This window comes from Capricornis sumatraensis, chromosome 1 (genome assembly GCF_032405125.1).
Source record: "Capricornis sumatraensis isolate serow.1 chromosome 1, serow.2, whole genome shotgun sequence".
In the NCBI taxonomy this organism is placed as follows: domain Eukaryota; kingdom Metazoa; phylum Chordata; class Mammalia; order Artiodactyla; family Bovidae; genus Capricornis; species Capricornis sumatraensis.
The window spans coordinates 180,204,336-180,219,271 of record NC_091069.1 but is presented as its reverse complement, the minus strand read 5'-3'; the positions used below and the strand labels follow the sequence as shown (position 1 = coordinate 180,219,271).

General features: G+C 35.6%; 1 protein-coding gene across 5 annotated transcripts in view; it reads left to right on the top strand.

The window, feature by feature from the left end:
* OPA1 (OPA1 mitochondrial dynamin like GTPase) overlaps window positions 1-14,936 on the top strand; it is an 81,586-nt gene that overhangs the window by 25,442 nt on the left and 41,208 nt on the right. For all 5 annotated transcript variants that reach the window (XM_068972719.1, XM_068972701.1, XM_068972710.1 and 2 more), the window contains 13 exons: window positions 303-407; window positions 2,440-2,526; window positions 3,145-3,258; window positions 3,965-4,045; window positions 4,172-4,246; window positions 4,566-4,637; window positions 4,720-4,819; window positions 5,374-5,504; window positions 8,391-8,463; window positions 8,552-8,624; window positions 9,756-9,871; window positions 11,046-11,110; window positions 11,872-11,948. In XM_068972719.1, the coding sequence (XP_068828820.1) occupies window positions 303-407; window positions 2,440-2,526; window positions 3,145-3,258; window positions 3,965-4,045; window positions 4,172-4,246; window positions 4,566-4,637; window positions 4,720-4,819; window positions 5,374-5,504; window positions 8,391-8,463; window positions 8,552-8,624; window positions 9,756-9,871; window positions 11,046-11,110; window positions 11,872-11,948 (1,169 nt within the window). The remainder of the gene's footprint in view (window positions 1-302; window positions 408-2,439; window positions 2,527-3,144; window positions 3,259-3,964; window positions 4,046-4,171; window positions 4,247-4,565; window positions 4,638-4,719; window positions 4,820-5,373; window positions 5,505-8,390; window positions 8,464-8,551; window positions 8,625-9,755; window positions 9,872-11,045; window positions 11,111-11,871; window positions 11,949-14,936) is intronic.

Here is a 14,936-nt window from a genome sequence, read left to right as displayed (position 1 = left end):
GTGCTTCATGGAGTATACTTAAGAGCTTGCCTTTTCAACTCCTTTTATTGTTAGTATTTTTATTAATTTCTTCAACATAAACAGCAAAGAATTTTCCAATAAGATGCCAATTATAACAAAACTATAAAGTTCATTGTTTTAGATAATATTCATGATTATTTTGTTCAACATTCTCATAGATGATTTTAAATGAAATAATTCATTTTAAGTGCTTCAGGATCAAGGAAGATTTTAATTTATACTTAATGTTATTTTTTAACCGATTGGTTTCTTATGAAGTTACTTGTATTACTGTGTTGCAGTTAAAGTACCAGAGAATCTTGGAACGGCTAGAAAAGGAGAACAAAGAATTGAGAAAATTAGTATTACAGAAAGATGACAAAGGCATCCATCATAGAAAGCTTAAGGTATTTTAAGTGTGTCTTAACTTGTTAGCTCTCAAAACCCTGCCATTTCACGCTGTGTGTTCATCAATACCAGTTTTTAAGGAACTGCAAAGGGTTCTATCATCCGTTTCTTTCTAATCTTATGTCCTTGGGGGAAAGGGAGGTCTCCTCTTCTGTTAAAGACTTCGTAAACTACAGTCTCCAAACATTTGGTTTTTTACTAGATCCATAAATTCTTCATGCTTGTGAATCAATGAGTCCGTTTATTTTTTTCTGAAAATTTGAAACTTCCCCAGTGGCTTAGGTGGTAAAGAATCTGCCTGCAATGCAGGATACCTGGGTTCAATCCCTGGGTGGGGAAGCTCCCCTGGAGAAGGGAATGACAACCCACTCCAATATTCTTGCCTGGAGAACTCCATGGAGAGAGGAGCCTGGCAGGCTACGGTCCATTGGGTTGCAAAGAGCTGGACACGACTGAGTGACTAACACTTTACTTCTAGGCTTACTTCATTTCTGCAGCTGTAAAATCAGTAAGTTAATAGAAAATTACATATGTCCTATCTTTATTGCCTTACTTGTAGTGCCACTGCATGAAGAGCCCATTTTCTTCAGTTTTACAATAGTTAACATTTTCTTCTGGAAGGTTCCTTAGGCATTTTAAAGAATTTTTGAAAAAACAATGCTGGTATTGTTATCAGCACGTTGATAATTACCATTATCAGTAAATTAAATACTATTATTCCCCACTAAACCAACCTGTATGTGCTACATTAAATTGAAGTAATTCTTTTTTTAACTTAAATGTCATTTAAATAAACAGACTGTATATGAAGCAAAACTGCAATACATCATGACACGTACGTTTTGTGGCCAAGATCCAAGGATATGCAGTTCTGGTTTAACCAATGTGTTAGTTCTGACTCCAAATTGCAACTGCATAATACTAGCATGACTTTATTTATAAGCCAATATATGGCAGTTGGAAAGTCACATCCAAGTGTTAATAAATATAGAGAATTTACCTGAGCAATTGTATTTTCTCTCTTTAAGTGAAATAGTAATGAAGATTTGAAAAGTTTGTTGTTTATCTTTAGGTTGAAGGGATAATAGTTGCTTTCCTTTTAATTACTTTTAGGTGTTAGGAGATGAAAGGAACTTAGGCCCTCATTTTGTTGCTACTTTGGTATTAAAACTTACCTTTAATTATTAAATGCTTGGTAGCAGCCTTTTCCCCAGGCCTGTTTGCATGTTCAGTCATTCCTCAAATACTTGAAGTTTGTTATTTTCCGGAAAACTTGCTTGACCCTGGGTTTACTGGGAGAACAACACAGGATGTCTGCTCCTGGCGCTCTCACGTCTTAGTCTGCCCAAGTATCACTATGAACTGCTCGCTGTTACCGATTTAACAATAATCATGGTGATTCTTTCTCTACTCTACTCTTTCTTCAGTCTCTCTCTTCCTCTCTGACGCATGCACCAAACATTCCTTTCAGTTGGTACCTGGCTTATTGGACCTTTTGAGTGTTCATGGTCTTTCTTTGTTGGGCACTTAACATTAGCTCTTCAGTATTTTTTTTTTTTAGTACTCATTTATTTGTCTGCCCTGGGTCCTTAGTTTTAGCATGTGGGATCCTTAGTTGCTCTTAAGTTGCAGCATGAAGGATATTTCATTGTGGTGTGCAAATTCTTAGTTGTGGGCATGTGGGACCTAGTTCCCGGCTCTGGGATCGAACCAGGGCACCTAGCATTGGGAGCTGGAAGTCTTAGCCACTGGACCACCAGGGAAGTCCTTAGCTCTTCAATATTAAACAGTAACCTCCCTCTTTTAGTGTTTAATTGGAAGATTAGGAAATCCTGAAATAACATACTGTGTTAATTCACTGTCTCTTGAAATAAATTGGATAAGAAGAATTTTATTCTGTACTGTTTTACATTTACTCAGAATATAATTATGGGAACTCTTAGAATTTATCAGCTTTTTTATCCTGACACATCTGTGGGTTTTTAAAAATGTCTTCTGTATTTTATAATATTGATTTTTTGAATTTTGTAGAAATCTTTGATTGATATGTATTCTGAAGTTCTTGATGTTCTGTCTGATTATGATGCCAGTTATAATACACAAGATCATCTGCCAAGGGTAAGTGAAAAATTGGTACACAGTGAAGTTGCCCATTAGCAGAAAAGCACGTTAGTTTTTTAAAAAGTTATGTGTGTGTGTGTATACATAGACAAAGACAAAATTTTCTCTATAATATTCATGTGTTCTAGGTGATGTCTCAAGCATCGAATGTTGTTTGACTATTTTGGTCCATTAGTTTACTTATATTTATGCATAATGAAGGAGGGCTTTCAGATATTTGGCATTATATATGCATGATGTCCATGATATTAAAATTCCTGATTGGTAGATAAAATTAGGTACATAGGAGAAATATAACCTCACAGAATTGAAAATGTCTTTGTAAAGAGTAAACTATCTATGGAAGAGATTTATGCAATAGTAATGTTAATCTGGTTTTAAAACTAGTAGTTTAGCATTAGTAATAACAATTTGGCTATAAATAATGGATCCAATTAATGTTTTACTGTTTATTTTCAGTACACATCCATGTATAAACTATCATTTTTTTTTTGGATATTTTAAAATCATTAAACTGGACAGTTTTTAAAGACTAATTCTCAGCAGCATTACAAATGTATCAAATTTAAGTTCATATCAAAAAATATGAGTATGTGGTATTTATTTTGTGGTAAGGTTGTTGTGGTTGGAGATCAAAGTGCTGGAAAAACTAGTGTGCTGGAAATGATTGCTCAAGCACGAATATTTCCTAGAGGATCTGGGGAGATGATGACACGTTCTCCAGTTAAGGTAAGAAAATAGGCCCTCTGGGTTAATAGACTTATTGTGGTGATCATTTTCTAATGTGTTTAAATGTTGAATCACTATTTTGTACACCAAAACTAACACAATATTGTTTGTTAACCATACTTCGGTTAAAAGAAAAAGGCCAAACGAAGTTCTTCAGGGAAGTAATCACTTTAACGAAGTTTGTCCATTGTGTTGAAATGAAAAATTTTGACAAAAGAAATAATTGATATGTAGTGTTTGGAATTATTCCTAGTGTAGAAACTAGTAGAAGTCACCCCTCAGACAAGAACAAAGATCAGGAGTGTGCAGCTTGCCTGTGGGATGTTAACAAAGCAGCAGCTGGATATGCAAGTTTGAGGGCGATCTGGACTAGAGATAGAAATGGAGGAGTCATAATCAAGCATCTAAAAGTGGTAGTTAGCTCCCTAATGGATGAGATCGCCTAGGGAGTGAGTGGAGATGGAGAAGACCTACAACCTCTGACACATTTAACTCTCAATAAATAGATGTTAAAGAAATGAATTGTTACCTAAATTTACCTGTTGATGTGAAATGCAAAATTTCCTTTTATTTTTTTAAGTTTTGAGATTGATGGTTTTGTGCTTGGTACTCTGTATAACATTGACTGGGAAATGGAACCATGTAAGTACTGTGGGAATTAATAGAAATTGTAAATGCAGTCTTCTCAATTTTCTGTTAATTTCAGGTGACTCTCAGTGAAGGCCCTCATCACGTGGCCTTATTTAAAGATAGTTCTCGGGAGTTTGATCTTACTAAAGAGGAAGATGTAAGTAGGTTTTGTATGAGGTTTATATGTGTAATTTTTTATAATCTGTGTAAACTTACGAAAGATAACTAAATAGAATATTTAACTGACAATCTTTTTAGGATTTTGTTGTTTTTCCATTGATAGCTTGCAGCATTAAGACATGAAATAGAACTCCGAATGCGGAAAAATGTGAAAGAAGGCTGTACTGTTAGCCCTGAGGTAAGGGCTGCAATTCATTTCAACCATGTTTTATGAAAATCCAGTGTTTTATTGTTTAAAATCATGATATTAGCATTGATATTTAGATTGAAGCAGTTCAAAGATAGTCTTTTTTTTTTTTTAATATTCCAAAGAATGTTTCATTTTGTAGGAAAGTTTTATGAAATAGTTACTCCCATGATCAGAAAAAGCATAACTTTTTTTCTGAACACATATCTAAATGAATGAGATAAAGAATTTTCAGGATATGTGTCAACAAAAAATTCCTAACAAGCTGCCTCTCAGTTTTTTGCTTTTGGATTTTCTTTTCCCTGAACAGACCATATCCTTAAATGTAAAAGGTCCTGGACTACAGAGGATGGTGCTTGTTGACCTACCGGGTGTGATTAATGTAAGTGTATATAAAACATGTATCTTATCTTATTCTGTTGTGGCAGACATTTATAATGACCTTTAAAACCTTTTTCTTTAAGACTGTGACATCAGGCATGGCTCCTGACACAAAGGAAACTATTTTCAGTATCAGCAAAGCTTACATGCAGAACCCTAATGCCATCATACTATGTATTCAAGGTAAATCTTATTGAAAGATTTTAATTGCACTAGTATTCTTCCTTATTTAGCAATGAAGGTTTGTTTTACATATGTGTTGCATAAACATGGGCTTCCCTGGTGGCTCAGATGGTAAAGTGTCTGCCTACAACACGGAAGACCTGCGTTTGATCCCTGGGTCAGGAAGATCCCCTGGAGAAGGAAATGGCAATCCACTCCAGTTCTCTTGTCTGGAAAATCCTATGGATGGAGGAGCCTGGTAGGCTACTGTCCATGGGGTCACAAAGAGTCGGACACGACTGAGCAACTTCACTTTACATAAAAATATAAAATAAATGTTTATTTTCTCCTCCTGTTCATTTTATTAGTAAGTAGAATTGAAGTTGGTGATATTTTGATGAATTTCACTGTGTAGCCATCATAGAAATTCTTATTGGCTAGAATTTCTTTTCACAACTAAGATAAAATATTAAGAAAGATGATTTTACTGTAGTGTAGACACAAGATGTAGCTTCTTGAAGTTTTTAAAACCCACTTTGTAGCCATTACAGTGTCATTTTTCAATTTATTTTCAGATGGATCTGTGGATGCTGAACGCAGCATTGTTACAGACTTGGTCAGTCAAATGGATCCTCATGGAAGAAGGACAATATTTGTTTTGACCAAAGTAGACCTGGCAGAGAAAAATGTGACTAGTCCAAGCAGGGTGAGGGCAAATTCTTTATGCAAGCTTTAGTTATGACAGAAACGGATTGGGGGGAAAAAGATTTCCTTGTGAAATAAAAGTAGTAATGGGATTTTTCTGGGTTTTCATTAAAAAAGCAAAGTATTGTAAAGTTATAGTAAATTATGTAAGTGCAGAATTGAGGTTTAAGTGTAATTCTACAGTTATAACTAGTTTGATTCAAATTCTTAAAACTAATGTTGCTTACTCTAAGTTTTGTAGGCTGACATAGTCATTAACCTCATTGCAGTATTTTTTAACATTAGTTAATATTCATAAATTAGTGTAAAACTAGTGATAGTTTAGATTCCTTCTGGACATTACTTATGTTCTTTGTTTTAAATTTTTAAATTTTTTATTCAGATAAACATTACCTTTCTTAACTGATTAAAGAGCGTGTGGCAGATTTTCATAATAAAGAGGGCATTGGATGGGGTGCTTAGGCTCAGCATTCTTATCCATGCTCTACCAACAGCTGGCTACATGTCCTTGGGCAAATCTTGTTAATTTGTTCTGCATCTAGGAAGTGCACAATCTAGTCTATTAGGCTAGTTTATCTCTAGGGTCATTTTCATTTCTGATATTCTTGTGACTTCTGTATGAGCTTCCCAGGTGGCTCAGTGATAAAGAATCCACCTGCCAATGCGCAGGAGACACGGGTTCAATTCCTAGGTTGTGAAGATCCCCTGAAGAAGGATTCTTGCCTGAAAACTTCCATAGACAAGAGGAGCCTGGTGGGCTACAGTACATGAGGTCACAAAGAGTCAGACGACTTAGCCCCTGAGCATACACGGAAACACACACACGTGACATCTCTGCATGGTGTTCCGTGTCCATTTTCTCCTCCTCCCTTAACAAGGAAAGAATTTTGTTCCAAGGTACCATTGTGTGCAAGTTTTACTAGGGCATGCTCTCTTCTTAATTGTGAAGGCATAATGTAAAAGTGGGTGAAAGTGCACAAACTAAGCCAGATTGCTTTAGTTTCCCATCTGCTCTGCTGTTCCTATGTAACATTGGGTAAGTTATTTCACTTTTTCAGTGCTTTAGGCTTTGTCACCTGTTGGAAATGAAAATATTAATGGTACTAAAATTCTGCAGCACAGGAGACCTGAGTTCCATCCCTGGGTTGGGATGATCCCCTGGAGAAGGGAATGGCAACCCACTCTAATATTCTTTCCTGGAGAATCCCATGAACAGAGGAGCCTGGCGGGCTGCAGTCTGTGGGGTCATAGAGAGTCTGACGCACCTGAGCAACTAAGCACAAGCACATCTCATAGCTTATGAAGATTTATTGAGTTAAATGTTTGTTGTAAAGTGGTTGAGCTTAGCATGATAGTGTTACGTAAATTGTGGCTATCATCCATTGTTGTTATTATAACTTCATCCCCCATAGAACAAGAGCTTAAAATACAAGTAGCCATCCCTTGTGCTTCTGTTTAGAGCTTCTCTTTTTATCACAAATCTGAAAATTTGTGGGACTGTGCCTCTGTGGTAAGGATTCCCAAGAGAGACCACCCCTAGGTTCACTGATTGTCTGGAAAGACTCACAGGACTCAGTACACAGTCATACTTATACCTAAGAAGAAGATGCAAGAGATGCTGTCTGAAGGAAACCAGGCTCAATTTTCCAGGAGTCCTTTCCCAGTAGATTCACACAGGAAATGCTTAAGCCTCCAGCAACGAGGTACTAACTCGAGACTCAGCACCTAAGGTTTTTATTGAGGCTTGGTCACATAGGCACCCACAAATACCAAAATTCCAGACGCCCAAAGGAAAGCAGATGTTCATAAACCACATTGATTGCACAATAAGCCACTGTTACTTAGGGAAAGTTCTGTATCAATGTAGGGGATTGTTTACCAGTTAAGTTCACAGATGCCAGCCAAGGACAAGCAGGCCTTTCTGAGGACAGCAGTCTCAAGCCTGCTGTGTTAACTCTTTTCTGCAGTCTCCATGACCTTAGCTTTGCCCTGTTTTCAAGGAGAAGGCCTGCCATGGCAGTGTTGGTCCTGTTATGGAGAAGGGGGAAAATGAAGTAGAAGCAAACTTCTGTGCTTCCTTCCCATTTCCCATCTTTTCTTTCATTTTCTTCTCTTCTTTAGGGTAATGAGCTTGTATTCCTTTGAATACAGTTGAAGCTTATATCAGTCTTTCCTTTTTACACTAAAGATTTAGCATTAGCTTAAGAATGTTACTTATCTTAGAGGAGGGATTCTTACCTCAATATTTATCTGAATGAGTTTCTGGAAGTAGGAATTCTTTTATATTGTGTGTGAATGATAAATCTGTGCAAATGTTTATTTTTCTGGGGACAGAGTCTGCAGTTTTTACTACATTTAGAAAAAGAGATTTGACCCAAAAGAGTTAAGGACCAATGGATCCAATTTTTTTTTTTTCAGAGTTAATTAAAAAAAGACCATCCAACTTTGTTAGAATGTAGATATTGGGGAAATAATAATAGTAGCTACTGTTTACTGATTATGTCTGCATGCCTGGCACTGTGTTAAATATCATATACTCTTTACAACTACCATTTCGAAAAGTTAAGGAACTTACTTAAGGCCACATACCTAGTTAGTGCCAGAGCAGAAATTCAAACTAAGGCCTGACCCTAAGCCACTATATATCATTCCAAGTTCTAATTTTGGTGCTTATGTTTTAATAATACATTTTTAATATAACAAAATTAAATGTTTTATTTTTTCCTCAAATAGCATTTGAAATACATTTCAGCACTTGTACAGACATACATTTACCTAAACATATACATATACAGCATTGTTAAATTTGCTTTCTAAATAGCATATTATGCTTTGAAATTATGTAAACTCACATGTCATGTTTATTTTTTCCTACTTTTAAAAATAGATTCAGCAGATAATTGAAGGAAAACTCTTCCCAATGAAAGCTCTAGGTTATTTTGCTGTTGTAACAGGAAAAGGTATGCAAAGATGGATCATTACAGTTTTTTGTTTATTTCAAATAATAAAAATGAACTTAGTGAGAACTTTACCACCATCTTTCACTAGGAAACAGCTCTGAAAGCATTGAAGCTATAAGAGACTATGAAGAAGAATTTTTTCAGAATTCAAAACTCCTAAAGTAAGTATCTTGGTGAAATATTTAAAGAATTGATAGTGAGGGAGTAACTTCAGCTGTTTTTAATTTAAAAGTTTCTCTTATAGCTATCAGTTTGACTTTGACTTTCCAGAGATGAATTCTCAAATAGTGATCTGTCTCTAGTAAGCAAGTCCTCAGACTACTGTGACAAAGTTGGGGGCAGTTGATCACATAGTATAAAACATTGTGTCGTAATCAACTGCCCCTTGGCATATGGGCACTGGAGACACCACCAGTACCTCTTAAGTTGTTTTACTTACAAGGTGGTTTTTTAAAAAATCAACACTCATTTTTAAATACCTGTCCAGATTTCTTTTAGAGTATTGGGGAAAGTTGGGAGTGAGAGGCGGCAGTGTCAAAGGGATGTCCTTAAATAGATACTAACAGACGTTAACAGAAAATAAGATACTAACAGAAAAGCAAAAAGGAAATGCTAAAGAGAAGCTGAATTCTAAAACATTGTAACATGTAGAGAATCTTGAGCTGGAAGAGTGTTTTCCTCTATATTAGTATAGTAAGTCAAGGCAGTCCTTTCACCCATAATCTTGAGAATTATCTTTTGGGATGGGGGTAGAACTATGCTAGGGCTTGCCTGGTGGCTCAGTGGTAAGGAATTCTGCATGCCAAGCAGGGATGTGGGTTCAATCCCTGGGTCAGGAAGATTCCCTGGAGAGGGAAATGGCAACCCACTCTAGTATTCTTGCCTGCAGAATTCAATGGAGGAACCTAGTGGGCTCCAGTACATGAAGTCTCAAAGAGTTGGACACTACTTAGCGACTAAACAATAACAATAACTAAGCTATTGATTACAGTAGTCACTAACCCTGTGTGCTTGTTTGAATTCAGATTAATTAACATTAAAGGAACACTGGAGTTTCTCAGTCACACTAGTCACACATTTCAAGGCATCAGTAACCTATGTGACTAGTAGCTGCTGTATTGGACAGCACAGATATAGATTACTTTATCGTGGAAAGTTCATTGGACAGCCCTAGTATAAAGCAATTAAGTAGTTGTTTTCATTAGGTTATAACAAGCACATGCTCAAACTTGGTGATAGTATTGTCCTTTCTGCTACTTTAATATACTTGAATTCTGGTTATTGTTTTGTAGGACAAGCATGCTAAAGGCACACCAGGTGACTACAAGAAATCTAAGCCTTGCTGTATCAGACTGCTTTTGGAAAATGGTACGAGAGTCAGTTGAACAGCAGGCTGACAGTTTCAAAGGTATGTTGGTTTTTAAAATAAGCTCTCAAATTTATGTATTTTATTACCTGACAGACTTAGCCATCCATCAGATTCTTGACTTCCTTTAACAGTTGCTTTTCATTCATTTGCTATAATAGTATATGGGAAATGGAAAAATACCAATCTTCAGTTGTATGAGAGCAGGATTTTTCCTTCCAGAGGAACAATTGCTAGGAGCACATTACAAAGTTTAAACAGAAAGTTTGCAGTAATGTTTGAGAGAAGGAGCCTAGAGAACTATAGAGAACTCAGATTCCGCCTTGTTAGAGGAATGAAAGGAAATGTGTTGGGAGGCAGAGCAGCCAGTGTACTTTCAGGTATATTGTACTGGTTCCTGAATTCCAGGCCTTCCTTTTCCACGGTTTGGCTTGCTTCCATAGTTTCATTTGGCAAGAGTATACCCTCCTTCCGGTTTCTCATTAGGAAATCCTGCGTATTTATCCCATTAGTCCCTCAGCAATCTTTTATTATTCTCATTTTACCAAAGAGCAGACTGAGACAGAGAATAACTTGCCTAAGTAATAACACACCCAGCATCACACAGTAACAGATAATAGACCTGGGATTTGAATGGAGTTCAAAATCAGAGTTGAGTTGGTGACTTGACTTCAGAGTCTCATGCTCTTAGCAGCTGTACTAAATTGTGTCAGCTGTGTGATCTGTGGATTGAAAATGGAAAAACTAAAGTCAAAAGGATTACTTTGGAAAACTGTTGCAATAATGCAGATTCTGAGATATTGAGACGGAGAAGGACATGGCAAACCACTCCAGTATTCTTGCCTAGAGAATCCCGTGGACAGAGGAGCCTGGTGGACTGCTGTCCATTGGGTTGCACAGAGTCGGACATGACTGAAGCAACTTAGCATCATGCGTGCATTGGAGAGGGAAATGGCAGCCCACTCCAGTATTCTTGCCTGGAGAATCCCAGGGATGGAGGAGCCTCGTGGGCTGCCATCTGTGGGGTCGCACAGAGTCGGACACGACTGAAGCAGCTTAGCAGCAGCAGCAGATGTTGAGAGCCCAGAGTACTCAGGAGCTATCAGTGCACATTCAGAAATTCAGTTAATATACCAGATATGTGAGATAGCCTTTAAGCACTGTGACTGGAACGAAGGAGATTCCTCAAACCTGAGCATCTTTCCTTCTTCCTCAGCAACTCGTTTTAACCTTGAAACTGAGTGGAAGAATAACTATCCTCGCCTGCGAGAACTTGACCGGGTAATATTTGTGTGCCTTATGGATCTTGTGTGTGTCTAATTTAATATTGTGCTCCACCAGAATTTAAGTTGATGAATAAAATCTGGTAAGCTAAATTGTTTTTAACCATGATTACTAATTTTAGAGTTACAGGAATACATTTGGAGGAACAGTTGTCACTTCTATAATAATTTAAATCATTTATTACATAATACTAAAAATCAATTAGGGATTCTAGCATATGCAAACAAGTATTTAAAAAATTTTTTCTGAGAAGTTGAAGACTGTTCTTTCAAGGTCTTATAAATTAACATGTTTATGTAATATAACTTTTAAAAATAGTGCATCAGCTTTTTAACCTTTTTACTATTTATACTCTAAGTTAATAGGACTTAAGTATTGGTTTTCCTTTATTTTAAAATGCCATCAGTTGTAAAACAACATCAGATACTGTCACTACTATATTAAATTAATATGTGTTGACAGCTGTCACATAATATTAAATGAAAAACTTACCTAAACAAATGTTACATGAAAAGCTACATTCAGAATTGAGTGAATAAGGTAGGCATTTGTGTCAGTTTTTGTGTCCTTATCTGGTTATTGGCATTCCTAAAAAGAGTCTAGACAAGAAGAGCATTACTTGCAGGTCATGGATGCTTCAAACCTAAGCCCAACCAGTAGCCTGTCACAGGCTTTCCTTTTAGTTATCTCTGAAAATCATGGCAGGGCACATTGACTGTCTTACGAAAATCTTACTTACTTTTATCTATGTTGCCTAGAATGAACTATTTGAAAAAGCTAAAAATGAAATCCTCGATGAAGTTATCAGTCTGAGCCAGGTTACCCCAAAACATTGGTGAGTATTTGACCTTTTCTCAAAGACTTTACTATGTGAATTATAATGGAATACTAACATTTAGATTCATAAGCCAGCGATTTATTGTAGCCTTGGCTCATCCCCCAAGCACTTAGTAAATAGGCAAGAACATAAAAATGTCTTTATAAAATAAAACCTCTATTTTAGTCTAACCAATTAAATATTTTAAGTATAATGAATTAGGTATTTATTAAGTACCTCTGAGAAGAGATATTCTGGAAGATTGCTTTCTCCATGCTCTTTTGAAATCTTAATTCATCTTAGATTTTTCCTTACTTAAAAAATACATTATTTTGATTTCTGTAAAATCATTTAGGTAAAAGTTATGTTATATCGTGTTTTTAGCTAAGTATCAGTCTGTCAAAAACTGTCAAAAACTAGTTGTTCTTGTTTGATCACACATAAAGAACAAAACTACAGAGAAAATTGATTTGTAAAAGGAGAAGAGTATATTATTTTAAAATTCTTATATATACATAAGAACACTGGTGCTTTTGTAATATGTGTCTAATGTGTTTTGTGCAAATCACATTTGAAAATAAATCCTATTTGAGATGTTTTTAAAATAGCAAATAAATGTACTCTTGAAAAATACTCATGCATATTGCTTTTAAGGCCAACTGTCATCTTCAATTTATGTTTTATGTCAATATGTTGGAATGGCACTGTAACCAAACAACTAGGGTCCATGTATCTCAAGCAAACTATGTATAAATATCCTTTAAGTTTTTATAATCTGTATTTTAATTAATAAATAACATATAAAAATTACCTTCATAATAAAATCTGTAGTATTTTAAGAATTTATTAACCTCAGAGTAGAACTGTCTTTACTGCCATTTATTATAAATATTTTTTTTCTGTAACTTTTATATGCTCAGTTGGAGATTATCAAAATTGAACGTAGACAGTAGTATCCATTCCTGAAGTTTATATTCTGTGCTAGTTTCCCTATGTTGGTGCCCTTTCTTCCTCAGTAATCTCTTAAAGTAATCAAAATTTGATTTTTATTTTAAAGTAAAATCTCTTTTCTCAAAGTAATCAAAATTTGCCTATTTTTAATCTCTTCTCCTTGTCCGAAAAAGAATTCTGATCTTACCTATATTTGTTGATTAATCTGAGCCATCAGGAAAGTGCACAACACACACACAACAACTTTGTTGTCTTTATTGGAGATACGAGTTCCACCCTTGGGTTGGGAAGATCCCCTACAGAAGAAATGGCAACCCACTCCAGTATTCTTAACTGGGAAATTCCATGGACAGAAGAGCCTGGAAGGCTATAGTCCATGGGGTCACAAAAGAGTCAGACACGACTTAGCAATTGAACAGCAATGCTTTTCTGTAGGTCATCCAGCTTTTGAAGTTTGCCAGAGATAGATATGTGTGTGTGTCTGTATGTAAACATATACTTATATACATTCAGAATGAATAATACTATTGACCTTACTAGATTGTATGAGGATAATATACAAAAAAAGTGATTTGTAAAATTATAATAACTAATACTATTTATGGAGAAAAATGTGCCTTTGTAAATTTCTGGCATCATCAAATGGAATGGTTAGTTTTGTTTGGACAGAGGAAGTTTGAAATCAAAGTATACCTACACTTAAGTGAGCCTAGAAGATAAACGCATGGGTGACAAAGTGAATTGTGGAGGCACAAGAAAACTATATTGTCAGATTGCCTATTGAGCCAGCAAGGAGAGAAGTGTAGGACATCTGGTTGCTAGAGATTTATTCTATGAGTTGCTGGATCTTTTCTTCACCACCCCTTTTTTTCCCCAGACTCTGTAGATTAACACACTGATCAAAATAGCAGGTCCTAATCTTGGCTGTTCATGCCACATTGATATCAACTGCATTGCACCCAAAATGTTTTATTTTTGTGACATAGTTTATATTGTATTAGGTAGTATCTTTTTGCTGCTCAATGTCTTATGTGACATTTTAGGATACACCTTTATAATGTTTATTATTATTTGAGTCAGAAGACTGATCTGTATTTGGTGATCCAGAAGGCACTCTTACAAGTTTTTTGTCTACTGTACTTCAGTTATATTTTAAGAAAGTTATTGGCAGTTTACATTTGACTTATGATTCATTATAATGAGAAATACACTCAGCATTTTCACATAGTATACTTCACTTGATCATTAGGAGTTGCTTATGTACACTAGCAGGAGATACTTATCCTTATTTAGAAGGATAGCTGGCTGGATTTATAGAAATACACTTAAAAAATGATATCATGGTATGCATACATTTTTTGGTGAGAAGTATTAAGCTTATTTTGTTGAAGTTAAAAGAATGAAAGGAAAATAGGAATGCATAGATAAGCACCCTAACTCAGGTGTAAATAATCAAAAAATGTTCTTATAATGAGATTTAAAGAATATATAGGTGCTAGGTAAGCCAGTGACCAGAATATTTCAGAGGCCAAGAGATGAGAGCAAGAAAAGTGACAGGGTTACTTAAGGCAGTTACTTATAGTTTTAGCGTAGAAGAAGCAAGAGGCAGAAGATGAAATAAATGTAGGTATAAACAAAATACAGATGATTAAGGGCCTTAGAAACCATGTTCAGAAAGTTGGAATTTATCCTACAAACAGTGAGAGCCAGTGAAGAGTTGAGGTCAGATTTGCATTTCAGAAAGATTTTTGTAGTAGGGGGAGTGGAATACAAGTGGAAAAAACTGAGCAAGGAGACAGTTGGCTATTGAGATAGTCTAGATGAGAAGAGAATAGTGACTTGAATAGGAGATAGTCTAGATGAGCATAGTGACTTGAATAGTAGTTGTGCAGATGGAGAAGAGATTACATTTTTGAGATATTTGAGAGGCTACCTAGAGGATAGAAGTGATAGTATAAGTGTAAAAAAAAATGGAAAACTAGGTTTTTATTTGGAATTACATAATATTTGATTTATCCACAGAGCGGATTGCTCTGTAGCCATTGAAAAATATAG